The following is a 27,498-nucleotide window of genomic DNA, read 5'->3' as shown; positions in this document are numbered from 1 at the left end:
GTCCTTCACCATCTCCCAGAGTTTGCTCAAACTCACGTCCATTGAATCGGTTATTCCATCCAACCATCTCATCCTCTGTCAACCCCTTCTCCTCCTGCCTTCAATCTTTCCCAGCATCAGGGTCTTTTCTACTGAGTCAGCTCTCCGCATCAGGTGGCCAAAGTATTGGAGCTTCAGCATCAGTCTTTCCAGTGAATAGTCACGGTTGATCTCCTTTAGGATTGACTAGTTTGACCTCCTTGCTCTCCAGGGGACTCTCAAGAGTCTTTTCTAGCACCATGATGAATTTTGACGTATTTTTCTATCTATGAAACTTTATAAGGAAAAAAATGAGCATATCCATTGCCCTCTCAGAATTTACTCATGTTTCTCTGAAACCTCTTCCCACTTTTATTTTTCCCCTGCCCCATGGGGCAGCAAACACTGATCTTCTCTGTGTCACTGCAGATTAGTTTGCTTTTTCTAGAGTTTTATAAAAATGGGATTGTATAGTATATAACTTTTTTTTTTTGGTTCTGCCGCATGGGTTGTGGGATTTGAAAGCATCAGTTCTTTGGTGCTCAGCTTTCTTTATGGTCCAACTCCCACATCCATACATGACTACTGGAAAAACTGTAGCTTTGACTATACATACCTTTGTCGGCCAAGTGATGTCTCTGCTTTTTAATATGCTGTCTAGGTTGGTCATAGCTTTTCTTCCAAGGAGCAAGTGTCTTTTAATTTCATGGGTGCAGTCACTGTCCAGAGTGATTTTGGAGTGCAAAAAAATAAAGTCTGACACTGTTTCCATTGTTTCCCCATCTGTTTGCCGTGAATTGGCGGGAGCAGATGCCGTGATCTTTGTTTTTTGAATGCTGAGTTTGAAGCCAGATTTTTCACTGTCTTCTTTCACCCTCATCAAGAGGCTCTTTAGTTGCTCCTCACTTTCTGCCACTAGAGTAGTGGCATCTGCATATCTGACTGCGCGTATCTGGCTCTGTGGATCATCTCTTGTGAATCTTCATGGTGGTTCCGTGAGGTGGGGGCCGTTCTTGTGTGCTTAGTCCCTTGTGCCTAGTCACTCAGTTGTGTACGATTCTTTGTGACTAAATGTAGCCCCTGCCAGGCTCCTCTGTCCATCGGATTCTCCAGGCAAGGATACTGGAGTGGGTTGCCATACCCTCCTCCAGGGGATCTTCCCAACCCAGGGATCAAACCCAGGTTTCCCACATTACAGGCGTGAACCACCAGGGAAACCCAAGAATACTGGAGTGGGTAGCCCTGTCCCTTCTCCAGGGGATCTTCCCAGCCCAGGAATCGAACCAGGGTCTCCTGCATTGCAGGCAGGTTCTTTACCGACTGAGCTACTGGGAAAGGCTTTTGGGTGCTGTTACCGTCTTCATTTCACAGATGTGGAAACTGAAGGAGAGTTGGAGTGCTTTGACCAAGGCCTCAGTAATACTCAAGTGTTAAGGGTACATCCGGGATTTGAACCCAGACCGTCTGATTCCAGAATTGGTGTCCTTTAAAAAACTGTTTTAATTGGAATGTAGTTGCTTTGCAGAGTTGTGTTAGTTTCTGCTGTACAGCAGAGTGAGCCAGCTGTATGTTTGCATATGTCCCCTGGTTTTTGAATGGCCTTCCCATTTAGGTCCCCGCAGAACACTGAGTGAAGTTGCCCTGTGCTGTACCGCAGGCTCTCTCATTGGTTACCTGTTTGATACGTGGTAGTGTACATACGTCATTCCCAGTCTCACAGTTCATCCCACCCCACCTTTCACCACTTGGTGTTCAGACATGTGTTCTCTACATCTGTGTCTCTCTTTCTGCTTTGCAGAAACACCTGTACCGTTTTCTGGATCCTGCCCGTATGCGTTAATATATGATTTGTCTTTCTATTTCTGACTTCACTGTGTATGACAGCCTCCAGGTCCATCTACATCTCTGCAAATGGCACAGTTTTGTTCCTTTTTATGGCCGAGTAATATTCTGAGTTGATGTTCTTAATCATTTTACACATAATTTTGCACATAGTGCATGATGTCTTTAATAATGTTATTGCTGTTTCATAGGTTTAGAAGTTGAGGTTGTATTATTAAATCAGCTTATTTCAGGTGTTTGTACAAATTGTGTTAGTTGTTTGACTTGATAATATAAATATGGCTACCATATTTATTAAACCAGTACCACCACCACCCGCAGCATTCCTGGTTATGCTGTACTTGGGCAAGGGTTTAACAGTGTTCATTCAGGAAAGATTCGGCTCTCAGAGACTGACATGAGATGGGGCGGGGGACAGATGGTTTATGGGGATGAGTGGAGCCAGACCACATGTTTTGAGCTTGTGTTTTAACTGCATTTTGGAGGAAGAAACTTTGTCTTCTGATCATTTATGTTTATATTCTTTATAGTTATGTCTTTTACACAGCAGGTGTTCACAGCTATTTACTAATTGTTTGGAGGTTAGCATTCTTTTTCAGGGTCAGTGCAAAGTTGGATAGCTGTATACACGAACTGTTTTATTTATAATTAGTTTCTTTTAGAAGTACAATCAGAGCCATAATGTACAGATGTACTCTTACTGAACCTTAGCCAAACAGTACATGGATTGTGAAAGGATATAAAATTTCCTGTAAGAATGTCACATTTGTTCTGGTGTCTGAATATGTAAGTGCAGTGTAGACGATTGTTAACAATGCTATCAGGTCTAAGTAGTTGTGCTTCTAGCCACAAGGTGTTATGAAGTTGCAACTCAGTAACTGGAGGAAACTGCAAGCTTTAACTCAGATGCAACATTTGAAGCAACCTGAAAATAAACTCAGTTTGTGTATGTGAGATTTTCACATTATGCTGCTGATTTTCTAAGATGAAATCATAGCTTTGCAGAAGAAATCAGGGGCCATTGAATTATCATTTCCGTTATACTACAGTGTATAAAACAGTACATTTTATGTCTTGTAAATAGACAGTGCTTTATAAAAATGATATTTTATTCAAATTTATAGGTAATAACATGTTTATTGTTGTTGATTGGTATTTTAACGATAGTTAAATATGTATTATCACCCCACCCTCAAGCTTCTTCCAAACCTTTGGTAATACGAATGAAATGACAGTAATGTGAAGGGTGCTTGTGCTCAGGGTCTCCACTGCCCCCATTTCACGTTGCTGTTGTTCAGTCACCCAGTTACGTCCGACTCTGGGTGACCCATGGACTGTAGCACACCAGGCTTCCCTGTCCTTCACTGTCTCCTGGAGCTTGCTCAACCTCATGTCCATTGAGTCGGTGATGCCATCCAGCCATCTCACCTGTGTTGTCCCCTTCTCCTCCTGCCCTCTGTTTCGTGAGGCTGGACCATCTGGTGTCTGCACAGACATGCTTGATCAGAACGCAGATTCCTGTGAAGGTTGAGAAGGGAATGATAACAGTAAAAAGATCCTGTATGATTTTACCACACTAAACTTGTTCCCTAAACTAAATACAGCATGCCAACATGGAAAGAAGCACTTGAAAATACGAGCAAAATATTTTGTGTCCAGATCACCCACAAAGTCAAGAGTTGCCGATTAGGATTTTTAGTAAAATCGAACCCATTGTCCCCTTCAGTGTCAGGCAGATTCTTAACCACTGGACCACCAGTGAAGTCCCTATATAATAGAAAATGGAAGCAGGAGTTTGAATTTTGATAAATAAGCAAACAGCAAGTAAAGCATGGCTGCTTGGTTTTCACAAGTCTCACTTAGGTTTATTCATTTAGGGTCTCAAGCTTTGTCATCTCATTTGAGACACCACCACTGTGGTTTTCATATTTGGGCCCCTCTCTGTGCCTTTACAGGAGTCGTCATTAGACCTCAGTGGCAATGGAAATGCTTACTTATGTTTAGAAATTAGGGCAATTAAAAATTTTGATGTTGAGGTCTTTAAAAAGAATTCTCCATTACAAACCCACATTATTTAACTAAATTTTATTGACATCAAACTATAATAACTTGCCTGTGGTAGCTTCTCTAGACGGTGAGCTGTGTATCAAGGAAGCGTACAAATGTTGTTTATATACTGTTCTGTCTGCAAGACACATGGCTCTGAGGGAACCAGAACAACCAGGTTCAGCTCCCCCACTTTCTGTCTGACCTCAGGCAACTTACTTGACATTGGTTTGCACCACCCTGCACCTGTGTTTATGGATACTAATACACACCTTTCAAAATCAAGTGAGAAATGTGAAGTCTTTGCATAGTTTCGAGGTACTCAGGAAGTGGCCAGTAATACTGTCAGTCAGTCATTCCTACTGTTGGCTGACACTACGTTTTTATTCCATTTTCCACTACTATTAAAGTATTCAAAGTTCATAAACAATAATGCTACACTTCCTGCGAGTAATCTGTCCTGTCCTTCCAGTCAGTTTTTTATTGCTCATGACCCTCTGCTGCCGCTGGTGCTAAGTCACTTCAGTCGTGTCCGACTCTGTGTGACCCCATAGACGGCAGCCCACCAGGCTCCCGCGTCCCTGGGATTCTCCAGGCAACAATACTGGAGTGCGGTGCCATTGCCTTCTCCAATGCAGGAAAGTGAAAAGTGAAAGTGAAGTCGCTCAGTCGTGTCCGACTCTCAGCGCCCGCATGGACCGCAGCCCACCAGGCTCCTCTGGCCATGGGATTCTCCAGGCGAGAGCACTGGGGTGGGGCGCCATCGCCTTCTCTGCATGACCCTCTAGTTCCTCCATAACAAATAAGTAATTTCAGATGCTTTAATAATTCATATATAGTACTTTTTACCAGCCAGGTTCTTATTGTTATTCTTGTAGCTTAAGGAACTTAAAGTTGCTCTCAGATAAATGATTTGTAAACGCCACGTGGCTTTTTGTGGTGGAGATTTATTTACTTCTCTTTGGCTGTGCTGGACCTCCGTTACCGCGCAGGCTTCCTCTAGTTGCGGCAAGTGGCGGCTGCTCTCAAGCTGTGCTGCGTGGACTTCTCACTGTGGCGACTTGCTGTGAGTCGTGGGCTCTAGAGCACACAGGCTTCAGCAGCTGTGACTCCCGGGCTCTAGAGCACGGGCTTAGTTGCTCTGGCATATGGGATCTTCCCAGCCCAGGGATCGGACCCGCATCTCCTGCCTTGGCAGGTGGATTCTTTACCACTACGTCAGCAGGGAAGCCCCCACAGCACTTTTCTCTTTAGCTTAGTGTCAGTATTCTTTTATTCACTTAATTCTTTATTCTAAAAAATCACGCATAATGAAACATTTTTTTTATTATGGTAAAATTCACATAATAGAAAACATACTGTATTAACCATATTTAGCTGTACAGTTCAGTGGCACTTAAGTACATTCATATTGTTGTACAACTTTCACCATCCATCTCCTGAATTTTTCACCTTCCTAACCTGAAGTGGTCCCATTAATTACTCCCCACCCCCACCCCTATCCCCAGCATCTATGAGTGTACTTCCTGGCTATGCATTTGACTATTCTAGGTACCTCACGTAAGTGGAATCAAACAGTATTTGTCCGTACCTAAGCCTCTTGATGAAAGTGAAAGAGGAGAGTGAAAAAGTTGTCTTAAAGCTCAACATTCAGAAAATGAAGATCATGGCATCTGGTCCCATCACTTCATGGGAAATAGATGGGGAAACAGTGTCAGACTTTATTTCTCTGGGCTCCAAAATCACTGCAGATGGTGATTGCAGCCATGAAATTAAAAGACACTTACTCCTTGGAAGGAAAGTTATGACCAACCTATATAGCATATTGAAAAGTAGAGACATTACTTTACCAACAAAGGTCCGTCTAGTCAAGGCTATGGTTTTTCCAGTGGTCATGTATGGATGTGAGAGTTGGACTGTGGAGAAAGCTGAGTGCCAAAGAATTGATGCTTTTGAACTGTGGTGTTGGAGAAGACTCTTGAGAGTCCCTTGGACTGTAAGGAGATACAACCAGTCCATCCTAAAGGAGTTCAGTCCTGGATGTTCATTGGAAGGACTGATGCTAAAGCTGAAACTCCAGTACTTTGGTCACCTCATGCGAAGAGTTGACTCATTGGAAAAGACTTTGATGCTGGGAGGGATTGGGGGCAGGAGGAGAAGGGGACGACAGAGGATGAGATGGCTGGATGGCATCACTGACTCGATGAACATGAGTTTGGGTGAACTCCGGGAGTTGGTGATGGACAGGGAGGCCTGGCGTGCTGTGGTTCATGGGGTCACAAAGAGTCGGACATGATTGAGCAACTGAACTGAACTGAATGTGTATTGGTGGAGAAGGCAGTGGCACCCCACTCCAGTACTCTTGCCTGGAAAATCCCATGGACAGAGGAGCCTGGTAGGCTACAGTCCTTGGGGTCGCTAAGAGTTGGACACAACTGAGCGACTTCACTTTCACTTTTCACTTTCATGCATTGGAGAAGGAAATGGCAACCCACTCCAGTGTTCTTGCCTGGAGAATCCCAGGGATGGGGGAGCCTGGTGGGCTGCCGTCTATGGGGCCGCACAGAGTCGGACACGACTGAAGTGACTTAGCAGCAATGTATATTGGGGGCTTCCCTGGTGACTCAGTGGTAGAGAACCCACCTGCCAATATACAAGATGTGGGTTTGATCCCTGGGCTGGGAAGATCCCCTGGAGACGGGAACAGCAGCCCACTCCAGTATTCTTGCTTGGGAAATCCCATAGACAGAGGAGTCTGGTGGGCTGCAGTCCATGGGGTTGCAGAGGAGCCTGACTAGTAACTAAACAACAACAAAATGAATATTGGAATGCATTTTAAAGTTTAAAGGTTAACATATGTCCTATAAACAGATTGTACCTCCCCCCCACCCCCCTGTGCTGTACAGCAGGCCTTACGTTCTACTTAATACATCGTAGTGGACACAGTCAACCCCACTCTCCCAGTCCGTCCCACCCCCTCACCCCCTTGATGTCCATACTTTTGTGCTCTCCGTCTGTGTCTCTATTCTGCTTTGCAAGTAGGTGTATCAGTACCATTTTTCTAGATTCCACATAGAAGCGTTAATATATGATGTTAGTTTTTCTCTTCCTGACTTCACTCTGTATGACAGACTCTAGGTCCATTGGTATCTCTGCAAATACAGTTTTGCTCTTTTTGTAGCTGAGTGACATCCCACCGCATGTATCTACCACGTCTTCATCCATTCCTCTGTCGATGGACACTTCGGGTGCTTCCATGTCCTGGCTGTTGTCAATAGTGCTGCAGCGAACATTGGGGTGCGTGTGTCCTTTGGAATTAGGAGTTTCTCTGCATGTCTGCCCAGGAGTGGAATTGCTGGGTCATGTGGTAGTTCTGTGGTTAGTTTTTTAAGGAACTGTTCTCCACAGGGGTCGTGTCAGTTTGCATTCCTGTCAACAGTGTAAGAGTGTTCCCTTTTCTTCACACCCTCTCTAGCATTTAGGCATGTGTAGATTTTTTGATGATGTCTATTCCGATTGGTGTGAGCTGCTACCTCGTGGTTTGGATTTGCATTTCTTTAATAATTGGTGATGTAGAGCATCTTTTCATGGGCCTCTTGGCCATTTGTATGTCGTCTTGGAGAAAAGTCTGCTTAGATCTTCTCCCCACTGTCTGATCAGCTTGTTTGTTTTTTGATATTGAGCTGCATTAGAAAATTCATATTATTTAAAGCACATATTTTTGACATTGACAGTTTGTTCATTCACTTGGTTATTCTGATTATCATTCTAGTAAAAGTTATCATCTGTATATAGAGCTATGAAATGTCTTATAGATACCTTTTGTTTGCTTTCAAGACACCTCTAACCTATTGGTGCAAGTCGGAGCATTTATAAACTCTGTCACTACCTATTTAAACTTTGGTAAGGTGCTTAACTTCTCTGAGCTTCAACTTCCTTGTTTGTGAAATGATTAAATGGCAAATACTTTGGAAGATTGTGGTTAGGATTATGTGAGTTAATGTGTGTAAAGTGTTTGGTGCCTGGAGCATAGTAAGTTCTGTGTGAGTGCAGTTCCTGTGGTTCCTGTTACAATGCTCTGTGTTTGCCATGGAAGTTTTTCACTTGAATCTTAATCTTTTGGTTCTAGAGATTTTTTTGTTTATTTATTAGTATCTTTTTCTAATAAAAAATGATTTCTTTTTATGTTTCTAGGCTAAGTTATTCTGCCTAGGTGATAGTGGAAAGTTATGCTTATCTTTGGAGATTCTATTTTTAAATTGTGTCTTCAGCCATCTGGGTCTATTTTGATCCAGTGGTTCCCCACCCCCCGCCCCCCCTTGGCAACCATTTTTTTTTCTTCCCTAGATTATAGCAGCCACGTCTGTGAGGCCTTCTTCCTCTTATAACCTCCTCTGTCCTCATTGTACCCTCATCAAATATTAGACCTGGGGACTGCTGTTTTTTTTCCCCCTGACTCTACATTGCCTGAAACCTAGTAGGTATTGAGTAAATGCTCAATTTATGAATTATATAGTGTCTCTGATTTTTCTTCTCCTGTATGACATGTAATACACACCTTATTATTTGTGCTTTATTACTAGCTATTTTAGGCCTTCCCAGGTGGCTCAGTGGTAAATAATCCACCTGCCAGTGCAGGAGATGCAGGGGACGCAGGTTCGACCCCTGGGTCAGGAAGATCTCCTGGAGGAGGAGCGTACTTGCCTGGGAGATCTGATGGTCAGAGGAGCCATGTGAGCTGCAGTGCATGGGGGCGCAGAGAGTCTGCCACGACTGCAGCCGAGCACATGCACTTGACGTGCAAACTCAGCGTTATCTGTAGCGCTTTAAGTCTGCCTGGAGTAACCTCTGCGGAATCCTTGCAGGTTCTAGCAGAAACTGAAGATGCCTCTCAGTCATTTCCAGAATGACCATTGATATTTTACATTTTGTGTCCGTTTCCTGAAAACTTGACAAATTATAGTGTTCAAGTTGGCATTGCTGCTGCTAAGTCGCTTCAGTCATGTCTGACTCTGTGCGACCCATAGACGGCAGCCCACCGGGCTCTCCCATCCCTGGGATTCTCCAGGCAAGAACACTGGAGTGGGTTGCCATTTCCTTCTCCAATGCAAGAAAGTGAAAAGTGAAAGTGAAATCGCTCAGTCGTGTCCAACTCTTAGCGACCCCATGGACTGTAGCCTACCAGGCTCCTCCGTCCATGGGATTTTCCAGGCAAGAGTACTGGAGTGGGGTGCCATTGCCTTCTCCAAATTGGCATTAGCCTGATAAAATAAACATTTTGCCACCTTTAAAGTAAAAAGTTGTGACTTCCCTGGCTATCCAGTGATTAAGATTCTGCTTTCCAAACAGGGGGCATTGGTTTGATCCCTGGTTGGCAAACCTAAGGTTCCGTATGCTGTGGAATGTGGCCAAAAATTGAAAAAAGATAAACATAAAAAGTTGCTGTTCTCCTGATTTGGTCCTTATGCTGTCTCCAGTACTTGTAAGAGCTCTGGAGAAAATGTTTTTTACAAAAGCACACAGATATCTATACTTGGAAACATTAGAACATTTACAGAAAAATACCAGAAACTCTGCTTAGTGGCAAGACTATCTTTAGAAAGCTGTTTTTGGTCAAACTTTCTCTTTTTAGTTAATCTACTGCCACAAGTAAAAATCTATTTGATTAGCTTTACTCTTAGTCCAGTGATTTCAATAAACATGCTTTCCAAGTAACCAATCTCGTTAGTTAGGTGAAGGAAATGTTGGCGCTCTGACACTGCGCACTCTTATACGTCTAATTTGTTAGGCAGGTTACATAGTTAGCCGTCTGACTGAAGAAACGCTGTTAAAGCTGACAGAGATATAGATGCCTTGGTTTGCTTACATGGTGTCTGTTCCATTTCTGTAGCAGCTTTTTCAGTCTTCCAAGTGTATTTTCAGTAGAGAATTGTTGAAGTAGGAAGGTAGTACTAAGTTAGCTGTTGTTTAGCTGTGTGTGTGTATGTGTGTATTAGGAGGATGGGCGCTTTACAGTGTGGCGGTAGTTTCTGACGTACAGCACCGTGACTAAGCGATGGGCCTCTGAGCCCCCCTCGAGGTCGTCGCAGAGTGCTGAGTAGGGCCCCTGGGCGCCAGGAGCTGTCTGTCTCATGCGTGGTGGTATATCTGTGTGTGTGTGTATATTGAGAGGCAGCTCGCCAGCAGCTGTCTGTCTCATGTGCGATGGTATATCTGTGTGTGTGTGTATATTGAGAGGCAGCTCACCAGCAGCTGTCTGTCTCACGTGTGGTAGTGTATATGTATGTGTGTGTATATTTAGAGGCAGCTCGCCAGCAGCTGTCTGTCTCACGCGTGGTGGTGTATATGTGTGTGTGTATATTGAGAGGCAGCTCGCCAGCAGCTGTCTGTCTCATGCGCGGTGGCATATCTGTGTGTGTGTGTATATTGAGAGGCAGCTCGCCAGCAGCTGTCTGTCTCACGCGCAGTGGTATATCTCTGTGTGTGTGTATATTTAGAGGCAGCTCGCCAGCAGCATCTGTCTCACGCGTGGTAGTGTATATGTGTGTGTGTGTATATTTAGAGGCAGCTCGCCAGCAGCATCTGTCTCACGCGTGGTAGTGTATATGTGTGTGTGTGTATATTTAGAGGCAGCTCGCCAGCAGCATCTGTCTCACGCGTGGTGGTGTATATGTGTGTGTGTGTGTATATTTAGAGGCAGCTCGCCAGCACCATCTGTCTCACGCGCGGTGGTATATCTGTGTGTGTGTGTATATTGAGAGGCAGCTCGCCAGCAGCTGTCTGTCTCATGTGCGATGGTATATCTGTGTGTGTGTGTATATTGAGAGGCAGCTCACCAGCAGCATCTGTCTCACGCGCAGTGGTATATCTCTGTGTGTGTGTATATTTAGAGGCAGCTCGCCAGCAGCATCTGTCTCACGCGTGGTAGTGTATATGTGTGTGTGTGTATATTTAGAGGCAGCTCGCCAGCACCATCTGTCTCACGCGTGGTGGTGTATCTGTGTGTGTGTGTGTATATTGAGAGGCAGCTCGCCAGCAGCTGTCTGTCTCATGTGCGATGGTATATCTGTGTGTGTGTGTATATTGAGAGGCAGCTCACCAGCAGCATCTGTCTCACGTGTGGTGGTGTATATGTGTGTGTGTGTATATTTAGAGGCAGCTTGCCAGCAGCTGTCTGTCTCACGTGTGGTAGTGTATATGTGTGTGTGTGTATATTTAGAGGCAGCTCGCCAGCAGCTGTCTGTCTCATGCGCGGTGGTATATCTGTGTGTGTGTGTATATTGAGAGGCAGCTCGCCAGCAGCGTCTGTCTCATGTGTGGTAGTGTATATGTGTGTGTGTGTATATTTAGAGGCAGCTCGCCAGCAGCTATCTGTCTCACGCGCGGTGGTATATCTGTGTGTGTGTATGTATATTTAGAGGCAGCTCGCCAGCAGCATCTGTCTCACGCGTGGTGGTATATCTGTGTGTGTGTGTATATTTAGAGGCAGCTCGCCAGCAGCTGTCTGTCTCACGTGTGGTAGTGTATATGTGTGTGTGTATATTGAGAGGCAGCTCGCCAGCAGTGTTTGTCTCACGTGTGGTAGTGTATATGTGTGTGTGTATATTTAGAGGCAGCTCGCCAGCAGCATCTGTCTCACGCGTGGTGGTATATCTGTGTGTGTGTGTATATTTAGAGGCAGCTCGCCAGCAGCTGTCTGTCTCATGTGTGGTAGTGTATGTGTGTGTGTGTGTGTGTATTGAGAGGCAGCGCGCCAGCAGCGTCTGTCTCACGTGTGGTGGTGTATATGTGTGTGTGTGTATATTTAGAGGCAGCTCGCCAGCAGCTGTCTGTCTCACGCGTGGTGGTATATCTGTGTGTGTGTGTATATTGAGAGGCAGCTCGCCAGCAGCTGTCTCGTGTGGTGGTGTATATGTGTGTGTGTGTATATTTAGAGGCAGCTCGCCAGCAGCTGTCTGTCTCGTGTGTGGTAGTGTATATGTGTGTGTGTGTGTATTGAGAGGCAGCGCGCCAGCAGCGTTTGTCTCACGTGTGGTGGTGTATATGTGTGTGTGTGTATATTTAGAGGCAGCGTGCCAGCAGCGTTTGTCTCACGTGTGGTGGTGTATATGTGTGTGTGTGTATTGAGAGGCAGCTCGCCAGCAGCTGTCTCATGTGTGGTGGTGTATATGTGTGTGTGTGTATATTTAGAGGCAGCTCGCCAGCAGCTGTCTGTCTCATGTGTGGTAGTGTATATGTGTGTGTGTGTATATTGAGAGGCAGCGCGCCAGCAGCGTTTGTCTCACGCGTGGTGGTGCACATGTGCGTGCTGCTCTTGCAGTTCGTCCCAGCCTTGCCCTCCCCCGACTCGTGTCTGCCTGTCCATTCGCTGTATCTGCGTCTGTATTCCTGCCCTGCATATAGCTCGCCTGTGCCATTTTCCTGAATTTCCTCTATGTTCAGTAACATATGCTACTTGTTTTTCTCTTACTCCTCTCTATGAAGGATGCTAGTCCATTCTTTTCACTACAGACTGCCCAGTTTAATTCCTCTCTAATATTGTTGTTCTTCAGTCGCTCAGTCGTGTCCGGCTCTTTGCGACCCCATGGACTCCAGCACGCCAGGCTTCCCTGTCCTTCACCAATTCCTGGAGCCTGCTCAAACTCATGTCCATTGAGTTGATGCCATCTAGCCATCTCATCCTCTGTCGTCCCCTTCTCCTCCTGCCTTCATTCTTTCCCAGCATCAGAGTCTTTTCCCGTGAGTTGGCTCTTTGCGTCAGGTAGCCAAAAAATATTAGCGCTTCAGCTTCAGCATCAGTCCTTCCAGTGAGGATTCAGGTTTGATTTCCTGACTGGGTTGATCTGCTTGCTGTGCAAGGGACTCTCAAGGGTCTTCTCCAGACAACAGTTTGAAGGCTTCCATTCTTTGGCCACTTGAGCATTCCATTCTTTTGGCATTTTTATTGTCCAGTTCTCACATCCATACATGACTACTGGAAAAAGCATAGCTTTGACACTATCGGCCTTTGTTAGCAAAGTAATGTCTCTGCTTTTTAATATGCTGTCTAGGATTGTCATAGCTCTTCTTCCAAGGAGCAAGCGTCTTTTAATTTCATGGCTGCAGTCATCGTCCACAGTGATTTTGGAGCCCAAGAAGATAAAGTCTCTCACTGTTTCCACTGTTTCCCCATCTATTTGCCATGAAGTGATGGGACCAGATGCCATGATCTTTGTTTTTTGAATGTTGAGCTTTAAGCCAGACTTTTCACTCTCCTCTTTCACCCTCATCAACAGGCTCTTCAGTTCCTTTTCCGTTGCTGCCATTAGGGTGATTTCATTTACCTGTCTGAGGTTATTGATATTTCTCCCGGCAATCTTGATTCCAGCTTGTGCTTCATCCACCCTGGCATTTCGCATGATGCACTCTGCAGACAAGTTAAATAAGCAGGGTGACATATACAGGCTTGACGTACTCCTTTCCTAATTTGGAACCAGTCTGTTGTTCCATGTCCAGTTCTAACTGTTGCTTCCTTACCTGCATACAGATTTCTCAGGAGGCAGGTCAGGTGGTCTGGTATTCCCATCTCTTGAAGAATTTTCAGTTTATTGTGATCTTTGCAGTCAAAGGCTTTAGCATAGTCTGAAATAGATGTCCTGGAATTCTCTTTTTCTATGACCAACGGATGTTGGCAATTTGATCTGTGGTTCTTCTACCTTTTCTAAATCCAGCTTGTACATCTGGAAGTTCTTCATTCACATACTGTTGCAGCCTAGCTTGAAGGATTTTGAGCATTACTTTGCTAGCATGTGAAATGAGTGTAATTGTGTGGTAGTTTGAACATTCTTTGGCATTGCACTTCTCTGGAATTGTAATGAAAACTGACCTTTTCCAGTCCTGTGGCCACTGCTGAGTTTTCCAAATTTGCTGGCATATTGAGTGCAGCACTTCTGCAGCATCATCTTTCAGGATTTGAAACAGCTCCACTGGAATGCCATCACCTCCACTAGCTTTGTTCGTAGTGATGCTTCCTAAGGCCCACTGGACTTCGCACTTCAGGATGTCTGGCTCTAGGTGAGTGATCACACCATCATGGTTATCTGGGTCATGAAGATCTTTTTTGTATAGTTCTTCTGTGTAGTCTTGTCATCTCTTCTTAATATCTTCTTTTTCTGTTAGGCCCATACTGTTTTTGTTCTTCATTGCACCCTTAGTATCTCTTAATATTCTTGAAGAGATCTCTAGTCTTCCGTATTCTTTTGTTTTCCTCTATTTCTTTGCATTGTTTGCTTTAAAAGACTTTCTTATCTCTGCTTGCTGTTCTCTGGAACTCTGCATTCAGATGGGTATATCTTTCCTTTTTCTCCTTTGCCTTTCAATTCTCTTCTTTTCTCAGCTATTTGTAAGGCCTCCACAGACAACCATTTTGCCTTTTTGCATCTCTTTTTCTTGGGGATGGTTTTGATCACCACGTCCTGTGCAGTGTTAGGAAAATTCGTCTGTAGTTCTTTGGGCACTCTATCAGATCTAATTCCTTGAATCTATTTGTCACTTCCCCTGTCTAATCATAATGGATTTGATTTAGGTCATACCTGAATAGCCTAGTGGTTTTCCTTACATTCTTAAATTTAAGTCTGAATTTTGCAATAAGGAGTTCATGATCTGAGCCACAATCAGCACCTGGTCTTATTTTTGCTGACTGTATGGGGCTTCTCCATCTGTACAGTCTCCCATCTATATGGCTACAAAGAATATAATGAATCTGATTTCAGTATTGACCATTTGGTGACATCCATGTGTAGAGTTGTCTCTTGTGTTGTTGGAAGAGGGTGTTTGCTGTGACCAGTGCATTCTCTTGGCAAAACTCAGTCTCAGCCTTTGCCCTGCTTCATTTTGTATTCCAATCTTCTATGATGAAAAGGACATCTTTTTGTGGTGTTAGTTCTAGAAGGTCTTGTAGGACATCATAAAACCATTCAACTTCAGCTTCTTTGGCATTAGTGTTTGGGGCCTAGACTTGAATTATGTGCTATAGAATGATTTGCCTTGGAAATGAACAGAGATTGTTCCTTTTTTTTTTTTTTTGAGTTTGTACCCAAGTACTGCATTTCGGACTCTCTTGTTGACTACGAGGAGTAGTCCATTTCTTCTAAGAGATTCTTGCCTATAATCATAGATATAATGGTCACTTGAGTTAAATTCACCCATTCCAGTCCATTTTAGTTCACTGAGTGCTAGAATGTTGATGGTTCACTCTTTCCATCTCCTTTTTGATCACTTCCAATTGACCTTGTTTCATGGACCTAACTTTGCAGGTTCCTAAACAGTATTGTTCTTGACAGCATCAGACTTTACTTTCACCACCAGACACATCCACAGCTGGGCATTATTTCCCCTTTGGCTCAGCATCTTTGTTCCTTCTTGAGTTGGAGAGTCAGCCACAATGTAGCAACTAAACAGCAATGTTCATTCTATGCATGCACCCCATCTTTATCTATGGATGGACATTTAGGTTGCTTCCAGGTCTTTAGCTCTTGTAAATAGTGCTACAGTGAACATTGGGTTGCATAAGTCATTTTGAATTATGGGTTTCTCAGAGTATATGCCCAGTAGTGGGATTGCTGGTAGTTCTGGTTTTAACTTTTTAAGGAACCTCCATACTCTTTCTTCATAGTGGCTGTATGAATTTACATTCCCACCAGCACTGCAAGAGGGTTCCCTTTTCTCCATATCCTCTGCAGCACTTAGGGATTTGTAGATTTTTAATTTCGAAGTGAAGTTTATTGGTTTAATTTTATTTTGAGTTACTGTGAGTCTTTGTTGCTGCGAGTGGTCTTTCTCTAATTGCAGTGAGCAGGGGCTGCTCTTCATGGTCATGGGCTTCTCGTTGTGGTGACCTCTCTCGCTGTGGATCATAGCTTCCAGGTGCACAGGCTTCATTATTTGCAGAACTCTGGCTGAGTAGTTGTGGCACACGGGCTTAGTTGCCCCAGGGCATGTGGGATGCACACCCAGGTACTCTGCATTGGGAGGGGGGTTCTTAGCCACTGTTTCACCATGGAAGTCCAGGTTTGTACATTTTTTGATGATGGCTATTTGGTGGTATCCTGTTGTAGTTTGATTTGCATTTCTCTAATAATGAGCAGTGGTGCGCATCTCTTCATGTTCATTGACCATCCATATGTCTTCTTTGGAAAAATTTCTGTTTAGGCTTTGTGCCCATTTTTTGATTGGGTTATTATTATTATTGTTGTTATTATTTCTGATATAGAGCTGAATGAACTGCTTCTGTATTTTGGAGATTAATCCTTTGTCTGTTCCTTCATTTGCAAATATGTTCTCCCATTCTGTGGGTTGTCCTTTCATCTTGTTGATGGTTTCCTTTGCTATGCAAAAGCTTTTAAGTTTAAATAGGTCCCATTTGTTAGTGGTGGTATATCTGATCATCTGTGAAAATGTCCCACCACCATTGACAGGATATTATATATACCGTTCTAACCATTGTAATGAATATGTTTAAGAGGTCTTATTTCTGATACTCTTTGTCTTTATCGCGGTACTTGCCATTATGCTAGACGCCCAAAGCAGTTCAGTAAGGCAAGAAAAATAAAAGGCAGTAATTAAGAAAGAACTGTCAAAACTCAGTAATTACAAAACAGACAACCCAATAAAAATGTGCAAAACATTTGAACAGACACTTCATAAAGAAGATATTTTAAGGATGGTAAAAAAATTACATGAAAAGGAGCTCAGCATTATTACGGAAATACATATTGAAACCACAGTGAAATACTACTGCATATGAATTAAAATGGTAAAATACTAAAAATACTGACAATACCAGATATTGGAAAAGATGTAAAGAAACTGGTCTAAATGTAAAATGGTACAACAGTTTCTAAAACAATTGGGTAGTCTCTTGAAAAGTGTACCTGCATACATCTGCCAGGTGGTTCAGTTACTTAACTCCTGGGTATTTTTCCAGGAGAAATGAAGGCATCTGTCCACATGAAGTCATAAATATAGACGTTCTGAACAGTTTTATTCGTAGTAGCCCCAAACTGGAAAAATCGCAAAGGTCCATCAGCAGGCAGATACGCAGACCAATAATGACGCATCTATACAACGGACTGTCATTTAACCAAAAAAGAGGAACAGATGACCGACACCCACATTAACACGAGCGAATCATACAAGGAATCTGAAGCAAAGAAGCTGTGTTAGAAAGTTAATGTGTAATTACATTTATATAAAACTCCAGGAAAGGCAAACTAATCTATAGGGATCGATCAGATTGTTTAAGGTTTCGTCAGGAAAGGGGGATGACAGAGGGACAGCAAAGCTTTTTGGGTGATCGTTATCTTAATCATGGCGATGTCTCATGTGTATGTGTATCAGAAGTTACTGTATCACCTGCTTGAAATACATGTAGTTTATTGGGTATCATTTATACCTCAAGAAAGCTAAAAACAAAAATAAATAGTGTAGGCTCTGCTGTTAGAAAGCCTGGATAAAACGAGACTAGCAACAGGACCCGACTCTTAGGATTGTTATGAGGACTGTGGGTGTTTTTTTTGTTTGTTTTTTTTTTTTTCGGTATGTTTGTTTGGTTTAGTTTTGGTTTGTTTTGTTTTTTAAAGTATTTATTTAGCTGTATTGGGGGGTCTTCGTTGGGTCATGTGGAGATCTTTCCTGTGGATTGTCTAGTGGCTTGGGGCTTAGTTCCCTGACTAGGGATCAAACCCACATCCCCTGCAGTGCAAAGCAGATTCTTAACCACTGGATCACCAGGGAAGTCTCAGGTTTTGATAAGTGTTCAGAGGCTGAACCAGGGCCTGACTCTCTCTTCACCATTTGAAATGACTGTATCTCATTTTCTAGTGTATCATAAACTCTCAGCAAGCAAGGCACCACACCCCTGCCATCGTCTTGCCTAGTTTGAAACTCAGCATGAGTTTTATGTTACACACATTACACAGAGCGGTGTGAAAGCGTTTTGAGGAACTTTACATTGTTTAGTAATAGAATCAGTATCCTTCAGACATGTACAGCATGGCTAAAGACTGAAAACAGAACTGTGGAATTTGGTATACACTGCTTTGGACTAATCTGTGTATTATGGTATTTACATGTTTAGAGTTATACGGGAGGTATTTTAAATGTTACATTGTCTTAAAGGTGTTTTTATGTTATGTGTAAATGTGTATATATGTGTATGTGTATCACACGTATTCTCTGACAATGGTTTCCTTTGGGCTCGCTAATGTCCCTGTCCCCCTGGTTTCTTTGACTTATTTTAGAAGGCCGTTAAGTCCTTGGGAAAATCACTTATGTCATCAGTGAGGAATGCCACCAAAATAGCTTCTCACTTAAGTTCCCATCCCCAGAGCTAACCCACAGGAGGTTCTGATGAATTCAGATATTCAGTAACGTGTATTTTTCTTTCTCCTTTACCACAGGCCCTCTGGTCCTGGAGGCAAGGTCATGTGGTGGATTGTTGGCAGTCAGCAGTCTGTGGAGCTTTTGCAGGTGCGAAGGATTATATTATACTGGGAAAGACCAAGAAGGGGGAGAAAAATGTGAAAATATTAACTATGCAAAAACAACATTCTTCAGAAATTCCAGATTGTTTAGAAGAAGAGAGTTCCACTAGTTTGAGAAAAGAGTGTCTGGGTGGGTGTTGTTGGGGGAGGAACTCTGGCTAAAAAGGTGTCTGTCTGAAAGACAGCCAATTTGTTTTTGACAAATTTTTCATTTTCTTTTTATTAAAGCCTTCACTCAGGCCCTTGGATTATCTTGAAGATGACTTAGCAAGGGCTCTCTGCGCAGAGCCAAGCTGTGGGTGCAGGGCCCCCAGTGCAGCTGTCTGCCTCGAGCACTTCTTGGGGGGCTTCGGCAAATTCTGCAGGAGGCAGTGATTCACGGTCCGTGTGACATGTTTGACAGCCTCGTAGATTAACTAGTGTCAGGAGAGCAGAGGCTGCCCCACAACTTACCGAGGGCTGAAGTGCACGGTGTGGAAAATACCGAGATCTAAACATCTGGGCGCTTTCTAGACCTTAAACAAAGAGCAGAGGGACAGGATGCGGTGCCGTGCTCTCCGTCACTCTGTCCTGCGCATTTCCCAGTGAGGTTTTGGGGAGAATGCAAAAGCTGGGACCAATCTAGTGAGTGAGAGGGGTAACAGTCTGAGAGAGAAAGGCATTTTGTTCTTGCAAATAAAGGTAAGTGAGAATTATGGTTGAAATGAATTGAAACGGAGATTTGCCAGAAAACTATGAACTGTTGGTTTTGATGCAAACCCCATAAACTGACAGCTACTTGGGCTTAGGATACCAGCTTTAGTGGAAAAAAAAAATTCACTTCCAGTTTGTTTTAATGGTCGTTGGATGGACTTTTTGTTATAGTGATCAGGAAAACAGAAAACATACATTTTTATAGGATCCTATAGTAATAATTGGACCCATCTGACTTGTAGAATTGATAATTCAAAATAAGACTATTGCCTGTAGATACGAAGCCAGCTCGGATTGATTATGACGGGCAGTTTCCACATGATCCATGTCCTTGCCTGTGTTAAGTGGGTAGGTGGTCTTGATTCGTTTGCCAGTGGTCAGGAGTCCTTACTCCCCAGGACCTACAAGGGTCTGTCTGTGGACCCCCTCTGGGGCCTGGGGGCAAAGTGAGCATTCTGGAAATTGAGTCATACTGGATAAGGAAGGCCACTTCTTAAAGTGAACATACTATAAATTGTCTGTGTGTTAAAACAAATATATATATATTTTCTGGTTTCTTTAAGGAGCTAATTCAAAGATGTACTTGCAACTGTATCATTCCTCTTAAGGACATGTGTGTTCATTACAGTTCCTTTTTGTGAGAAACGTTGTATGATAGGCAGTAAGCACTTAGTTTAGTCAGAGGTGGCAGGAGGTGGGGCTGCGGCAGCAGGGGGAGAAACTTGGTATCAGTGATCTCGGGGGTCTCGGCTGGCAGCCACTTGAAGCAGGGCTTCGGTCCCAGCCAGAGATTGAGAACAGGTCACGGTGGTGAGAGCACCGAATCTTAGCCAGTAGACCAGTGGTCAGTGCAAGACCCTGGCTTTTCAACTTTGCAGAAGAAAATTCCCACAGAGATGAAAGGTGAAGTATATATTAGGTGGAAAGAGGAGTGCAGTACGTGTGGACAGGAACACCCACTGGCAGACTTAGAGTCCCTGAGCCGTGCCCGCGGGGCAGGGTGAATTCCCGTGATGAGGCATTTTTCCCAGCTTTCCTTTGGGTAGTCATTTTGGTTTGCCCAGTTCACAGCCCGGATTGGGTATATCTCAGGTTCTTCTGTGTGCGCGCACATGTCTGTTAGCCAAGGTGGACTCTACTGCAGAGGATTATGCGTGGAGCATCTCTTAACGTCACTCCCCTTAGATGTCCAAGACCTTTTCTGCACATGTGTGGTTGCGGAGGTGGCCTGACTTTGAGAATGAGAAATATGTGATCTGGGCAGGGCTCAGCCTCCCGTCCTGTGGCTGTCACCGTGGAGTTTCAGTCCACAGGGAGTGAGTCTCCGATCAGTTTACCGTGGGTCGGGGAGAGGTGGGCAGTCTGCTTCCTGCATCACCAGTATCCACTGTCTGGGTCAGTGGGGAAACTGGGGCTGGGACACCCAGTGGATTCGCCCAGAGCTGCAGCCTCCAGTGCTGGCTGACCTGGCCGAGTCACAGGGCTGTCAGACCTCTGTTCTGTCCGCAGCTGAGGAAGGAGACTTCGGGGCCTCACTAGGTACCAGTTTCCTTACCTGTGACATAGAAGCACCTGCCCGTCCATGAAGAGGTTGCTGCTGGGGTAGGTGATAGTGTGTGGTGGTGTTGAGTCGCTAAGTCATGTCTGACTTTTTTGTGACCCGTGGACTGTAGCCCGCCAGGCTCCTCTGTGCATCGGATTCTCCAGGCAAGAACACTAGAGTGGGTAGCCATGCCCTCCTCCAGGGGATCCTCCTGGCCTAGGGATCGAACACGCACCTGCTGCATTGGCAGGCAGATTCTTTACCACTCAGCTACCTGGGAAGCCCCTGCATAGCGTGTTAGTGTTTGGTAATCTGTAGAACTACATTTAAGGAATTACTATTTCAGTAAAAAGTAAAAGATCAGGAAATGAAAAGATGTCATCATCATAGTAGTTCTTAATTGCATGGGGGGGGAAGAAAGCACATTAATAAATTTAGTATACCTAATCATTGCCTCTACTAGGGTATAGATTTAAAAGCTCCTCAAGACAATTATCTTATTTTTTCAGCTGACGTCTGATAGAATTTGCTCAAGGTCTGCAGAAAATTGCTAGTAGATGTACATGTCTTTAACAGAAGACAAAATTAAATAGGTTTCTTGTTTACATTCCTTGTTTTGAAATTTTAGTTGATACACATATTGACCCTGAGGAATAAGGTTACTGTTTAAAAATCTTTCTAAAAGATAAGCATAATTGGAAAAAACTTCACATTGTGGGAAAGTGATATTCTGTAAGAATTTGCTGCAAGATTGTGTACTACACAGTATAGAGACGTGAGTCACGACTTGTCACATGGGGCAGCCCATAAGATCTGGCGTGCTTACCCGCTGCCCTTTCAGATGTTTTCGCCTTACATGGCCATAAAGGCAATGATAAAACTTGCCCTTAAACCAGAAATCTTATTTCTCATCCCTGTGTGCTTTTCCAAGTTTAAGATGAATAAATTATCATAGACAAAGCACTCTCTGGTCATCCTTGGAGCTGTCTGGTGCCCATGCTTGCTTTACAAACCACTTGGCACAAATATCCAAAAATGTCCCTTGAGATTGGAGGTGTTGATGGCTTGTCATGCTCAGAAATTCCCTTGGCCTCTGGTCAGGGGTTAAATTAGGGGGGGAAAAATGAACTTTGGCACTGTTGCCAGCTTCCTCACTTCAAGTTAACTCCTAAACATAAAACCATCATTCAGTCTGCGTAATAATGACATAAGCTGTATAGTGATATTTGCTATTCTAATGTTCTTTGATTCATTTCCTGTAATGAACACTTACACTCTCTGGGAGAAGGAAGGAAAGCCATGGCTTGAAATTCTATAACAGGGTGAAGGATTATCTGGGTAACAAATGACAGGGCCCAATACAGTCTAAAAGAAACGGAAACACGTTTGTTGCCATTGTTGTCGTTGAAGCCCCATTTGTTTGGGGCTCTCCGCTGGAGCAGCCCTTCCTGCTCCCAGCTAGTGCGTGGGGGACGGTGCGGGGCAGCCCCCGACCGCTGTGCCCTGCCCCACCCCCAGCAGATGTTGGAGATGACAGCTCGACTTACTGTAGGCAGGTGGCCCCTTTGGAGGGGAGAGAACCCTCAGGACACGTGAGATGTTGTTTCACTGTAAAAATGTAATTTCCCCCAAATCTGGTTCTTGGAAGCAGTTAGCCTAACATTAAGTACAAACGTATCTCTAGTGAACACATAGAAAATTGTTTCACATGTGATTTGAACACTAAAGTAGCCTGCAGTTGCTATACCAAGTAATTATTTCCTGTCTAATACGTTAGCGTGTTCCTTGTATTTATTACCGGAGGTTTACAGTTCCCTTAAGTAAAATGTAGAAAATAACTGCATTTTAACTGAAAATACAGCTCCCCAGCTCCCTCCCCATTATGACTGGTTATTCTATCACATGATCTTCACAAGTCCTTCTTATAGCCTCATAAAAAAAACACTGTGAGGTCTGTGAATTAAAGCAGTCTTTGATATTTGAAGACATTTAAATTGATATTAATAACTTTCATAAAATAAAGTTTCCTTCATGGTAGTAAAATTAGGACCTATTTCAGCATATGTGTTTTTGTCTCACTTTTCTTCATATTACTTTCAGGAAACAAATCACTGGGAGAATATTGGCAGGCACCTAAAGGAATAGTGAACTTCGCTGATGGCCAAAATAAGTTCAATTTACAGTATCCAAATTTAGTAGAAGAAAAATACTTTTCAACATGGGGTGATTCGTGAGAGCTTGAGTGGTCAGACGGAGGACTGATAATGTCCTTGTCAGTTTTTAAGCCTTTTTAGTTGGTTTAGGTCAGTTTGAAACATTTTCAAATAGGAAAATGGTTATGCACTTAGGAATTGAAACAACTGGACAAATTTGTGTTTGTCTTATTCCTATATGAAGGTCACTGTGTAATGAAACAGTACTGCTTTTGGAGCCAAGATACATGTGACTTTGAGTATTGAAGGCAGAGTAAATGGTTAAGTGGTTTAAAAAAGAGAGTAGTGTTTGAGGATTGAGTCCACAAAATTTTAAAAATACTTGCAGTTTAGCAGGTCTCTGAATTTCAGGCACCTTTTCGATTGGGAGGAAAACGTTTCCCATTCATAACTCAGAGGTGGCTAAAAGGCAACCTAGCATACATGTTTCTAGTTTTATTCTTTAGCCCTAAGATTTGTGCCCTTCTGGGTATATCTTTCAAGAAGTCAGCAGCATAATAAATAACCTAATGTTACCAAATGGAGGAGGTTCAGTTTAATGATCTTATTTCAGCAACATATTTAGAAAGATATTTGGCAGAGATCAAATGACCTCCTTGTCCACACAACCCAGAACTTAAGAGGGAGAGGCTGCTATTTCTGGAGCATCCTTCACACACGTGTTGTGTTCAGCTCTTAGAAAACTGTCCAACTTCACTGTGGGTCGTGGAAGCTGAATCTTCAGGAAACCCTTTTGGGCTTACTGCTTCAGTCTTTTTTAGGACTTTGGGGGTCTGCCATATCTCTTTGTATCACACTGAACAAAATATTGATCCCAGATACTGTGATTTCTGTTAAAAGAAAAAAGAAAAAGTCTTCCAGTTCCTCTGTCTGTACATACAGACCCCTTTAAAATATGTGGGTCTTTTTGAAGATCCATTTGGCAGTCACGGAATTTAAATAAAGAGGACAGAGCCACAAGGAAGCACTTGGGCTTGGATCAGGACTGACTCTAACAAGAAGTGAGCTTAGAAATCTTGTTGCTCTAGCTGTGCTGTTGACCAGAAGTCTGGAAATTCAGAAAAACGTGCTCGCTTAGCCGTTAAAAACCCAGCCATGGATACCAAAAGTCCCCACAGCAATACACGTTTCCCTTTGCCAGTTTTGCCTTGGAGCAGAAACCACAGCAGCACTTTGGAGTCAGAGAGGATAGGCCCGTGGAAGGCACGGACCCCTGAGACCCATGGGGTGCAGCAGCGCCTCTCAGACGGGGCGGGGTCTGACCACAGATCCCCCCATGCACACAGGTGTGTGAACTGCTTCCCGAGAGAGCAAGATGCATTGCGGGGCCTTTTTTTTAAACTTGAGCATATAAAATATCCCGTCACCTCTCTGATAGGCAGTGAGACATCACTGCCACGCAGCAGAGCATGTGGGTAAAGATTTTGCTGTGTGCTTCCTGTTCTGGAATCAGTCAAGTGGATGTAATGATAAAGAAGTATTTTTGGCGGAGTTAGGAGGAATTCTAGAATAAAAATTATAAAATGCCGTGTAACGTGGTAAACAATGCCTCACTTGTGTGTGGCGTGTTTTTATGTGCACAGGTGGCTTTGCAGCTGCAGTCACCACGCCTCTGGACGTGGCCAAAACAAGAATCATGTTGGCAAAGGTAAGTGGTAAAATAATGTATCGGAGACACAACAGATGCTTGTCTCCATTAGGGCCGGGGCTTCTGTGTATATACAGTGAACAAAGGTGGCAATAATACCTGTAAGTTAGCAGCCTTACGCTGCCTGTTGAATCACGAATGGAGCTGCCTTTGGACAAAGCACTATCCACAGGAATCACTGTGATGGCTGTCTGTTTGACATCATTTTCCTCCATATTATGTGAACAGGTAGGGCTGGTAGGGCCTCTGGCTGGTAATACTCTCTTCAGAAACTCCCTGTTTTTTACTGGTGACAGTCGTGAGGCTCAGAGAGTTGGCCTGCTTCACGCCAGGCAGCAAGTATGAGGCTCTGAACTTATATCATGCTTATTAAGCTTTCACCAGATGAATTAGGACAGTTTTCAGAACTGTTAACAAATGCCATGAAGAAAAATTATCTTTAAAACAACTGCATCAAGACTTCAGAGAAGTCCATGGAACATACCTGAACCAAAACGATGACTCTGAAAGGTCAAATCGCAGTATGAAGCTTCGTAGGGCAAAGCCAGCTTTAAACTGAACGTAGTGTTTTTGGATGTGTGCATTAGCCACTGAGCAGAAGTTTCATAATACCATTATACTGATTACTCCCCACCCTTCTCAGATCAATTACACCGCTTCCCATTGGTTTCCTGGTCAGTAGTTGTATGTGAATTGTCTGGGGAAGCTCTGCTCATTGGTTGATGATGAGAGAACTCACCTGGAAAAGCTGCTTCAGGTGGGATTTGGGCCAGATCAGTGCTTGCTGGCGGCTTCAGATGTGAGGGCTTCTAGTCCAGTGAGAGCCAGGGAGCTGATTCCCTAGGGACTCCCCAGTCTGCCTGAAACTGTCCTAGGGGAGGGTGTTGGGGAGCCAGCTCTAAGTAGGTTGGGGAATTTTGTGAGATGACGTCTTCGCTTTGTCTTTCCTTGCAGGCTGGTTCCAGCACCGCAAGTGGGAATATCCTCTCTGCCCTGCACGCGGTTTGGCGGACACAGGGGCTGTCGGGGTAAGGCCAGGAGGGGAAGCCTCTCCACCCTTCTTCTCCTCTAGTCCAGTGTCAGGCACACCCACCCTTCTTCCTTCTGCTCGTCCTGATCGTAGAAGACGTCATGTCTGATGTTGCGTATGTGAGGTGCTGTTACACAGACGAGCTGACGCAGTGTTGCAGCCGGTGGGTCCCATCTCAGTGTCGGGTGATGTCCGTGTGTGTGGCCCCTGCCGGGTTCTGGGCTGCAGCAGTGAGAAAGCCAGCATCTGCTTGTGTAAGGTAGGACCCGAGTGACGAAGGTAGCGTAATAGAAGAAAGCATTTGTGGTTTGGGACACTTTTACCTATTATTAGTTACCACCTTCAACACAGCTCAGTGCGTGACACCTCCCTTGAAGCCCACAGCTTCGTATCGTCAGCCAAGTGCTTCATGCTCTAGCATGGTGTCCCGCAAAGCTGTCTTTAAAATGCTATTTCAGTACTGCTTTTACAACATGCAGACCTGTCCAAGTGCTTCCCCGGTGGGTCAGCAGGGAAGAATCTGCCTGCAGTGCAGGAGACACAGGCTGATCGCTGAGTTAGGAAGATCCTCTGGAGAAGGAAATGGCTACTCACTCCAGTATTCTTGGCTCGGAAATCCATGCAGAGGAGCCTGGCAGGCGACAGTCCATGGGACAGAACTAAGTGACTAGGCACCAAGGCTGTCTGCAGGTTGGGATCTGTACAGACGGGTGAAATCATGGTTCTCTCTGGAATCATCTCCAGGGATTTTCCTGAGAGCCCCACCTCCGTTCAGGGAAGGTTGAAGGGCGCCTGGTGACCAGGCCAAGCCACAGTAGTGCCGCTGCCTCACCGCAGAGCTGTGTCCGTCGGTTCTGTGGCTAGTTTTGTGTCCCTTTGGCAGGTTTTATTGCAGCTGGTTGAGTCTGGGGAGCCTGGCGCAGGTCAGCCAGGCCCAGGCAAGGGGCTTCTGCAGGAGAGCCCCGTCCTCTGTTCACGGCAGCTGGCGGTGTGTCTTCAGTGACTGTGCCTCCTCGCGGTGGGGGCTGCGCACCTGAAGGACACGGGGTGCGGAGACGAGGCCGGGCCACCTGAGGAGTGGGCGAGCCCGGGAGGGCAGGGGCGTAGCCCGTCTGTCCTGAGTTAGTGACTCCCGGCTGGTCGATGATGAGGACGTAGGAATCTGGTTGCTCATAGTTGAGACACGTTGATTTTGATGTTAGTTCCTCTGAAGAAAGAAATGGTGTGGGGGGTGGGGGGCGCGGAAAAAGAGCTATGAAGTAGCCCGGAAAAGACTCTTTGGGCTTCCGATAGTGACTGGGCCACACAGAGGGGTTGCGTGCAATAGCTGTTTTAGGTCATCATGTCCGAATGCCGAATTTTACCCATCTGTTTCGATATCATTCTTAAGAGTCTCTGGCAACTATTGGTCTCTGCCCCAGACTGTAGCCCTGTGGCGCCTGAGTGGGGCTGTAGCCTGCCTGCCGTTTTCAGGAAGGTGGTATTGTGTGTGAGGGTGGCTTTGTTGGCAGGACCGCGGCACCAGAAGCTTGCGGAGGAGGGGTTTCCCTGAGATGATCGAAACTTAACCTTCCCTGTCCTGGTGGTGGCATCACTGGGTGCTCCCTCGTGGGGCCATGCCAGGATTGCAGGCAGAGACGGTGTCATCCTCATGCAGAGGGCCTGTCCCTGTACCTGCTGTCAGCCCTGTGAAGGGATCTCATCTTCCAGAAGCTTCTTGAGTCTTGGGCTCCCATTGGTATGCCCAGTGCGGTCCTTAGCAGAGTGTTCATTAGCTTCTCATTAATGTGATAAGAGACAAATAATTTGACAAGGGAACTGTAACAAAAGGCAAAGAAGCAAAGGCCCTGCCAATGTGGGCAGCTGTTCTGAAGAGTGGGCCTGGGCTTCTGCTGCTTCCTCTGTCCTCCACGCAGAGTCCCCAGGGCTCCTGGTGGTCCTGG

General features: G+C 44.6%; 1 protein-coding gene across 3 annotated transcripts in view; it reads left to right on the top strand.

Moving 5' to 3' along the window:
• The window catches only part of SLC25A26 (solute carrier family 25 member 26), a 144,085-nt gene that overhangs the window by 113,853 nt on the left and 2,734 nt on the right, over positions 1 to 27,498 (top strand). For all 3 annotated transcript variants that reach the window (XM_068982511.1, XM_068982510.1, XM_068982509.1), the window contains 3 exons: positions 18,345 to 18,414; positions 24,461 to 24,525; positions 25,480 to 25,553. In XM_068982511.1, the coding sequence (XP_068838612.1) occupies positions 18,345 to 18,414; positions 24,461 to 24,525; positions 25,480 to 25,553 (209 nt within the window). The remainder of the gene's footprint in view (positions 1 to 18,344; positions 18,415 to 24,460; positions 24,526 to 25,479; positions 25,554 to 27,498) is intronic.

The sequence above is a fragment of the Capricornis sumatraensis genome, chromosome 10 (assembly GCF_032405125.1).
Source record: "Capricornis sumatraensis isolate serow.1 chromosome 10, serow.2, whole genome shotgun sequence".
In the NCBI taxonomy this organism is placed as follows: Eukaryota; Metazoa; Chordata; class Mammalia; order Artiodactyla; family Bovidae; genus Capricornis; species Capricornis sumatraensis.
The sequence above is the reverse complement of the archived record's forward strand: the minus strand, read 5'-3'. Positions and strand labels throughout refer to the sequence as shown.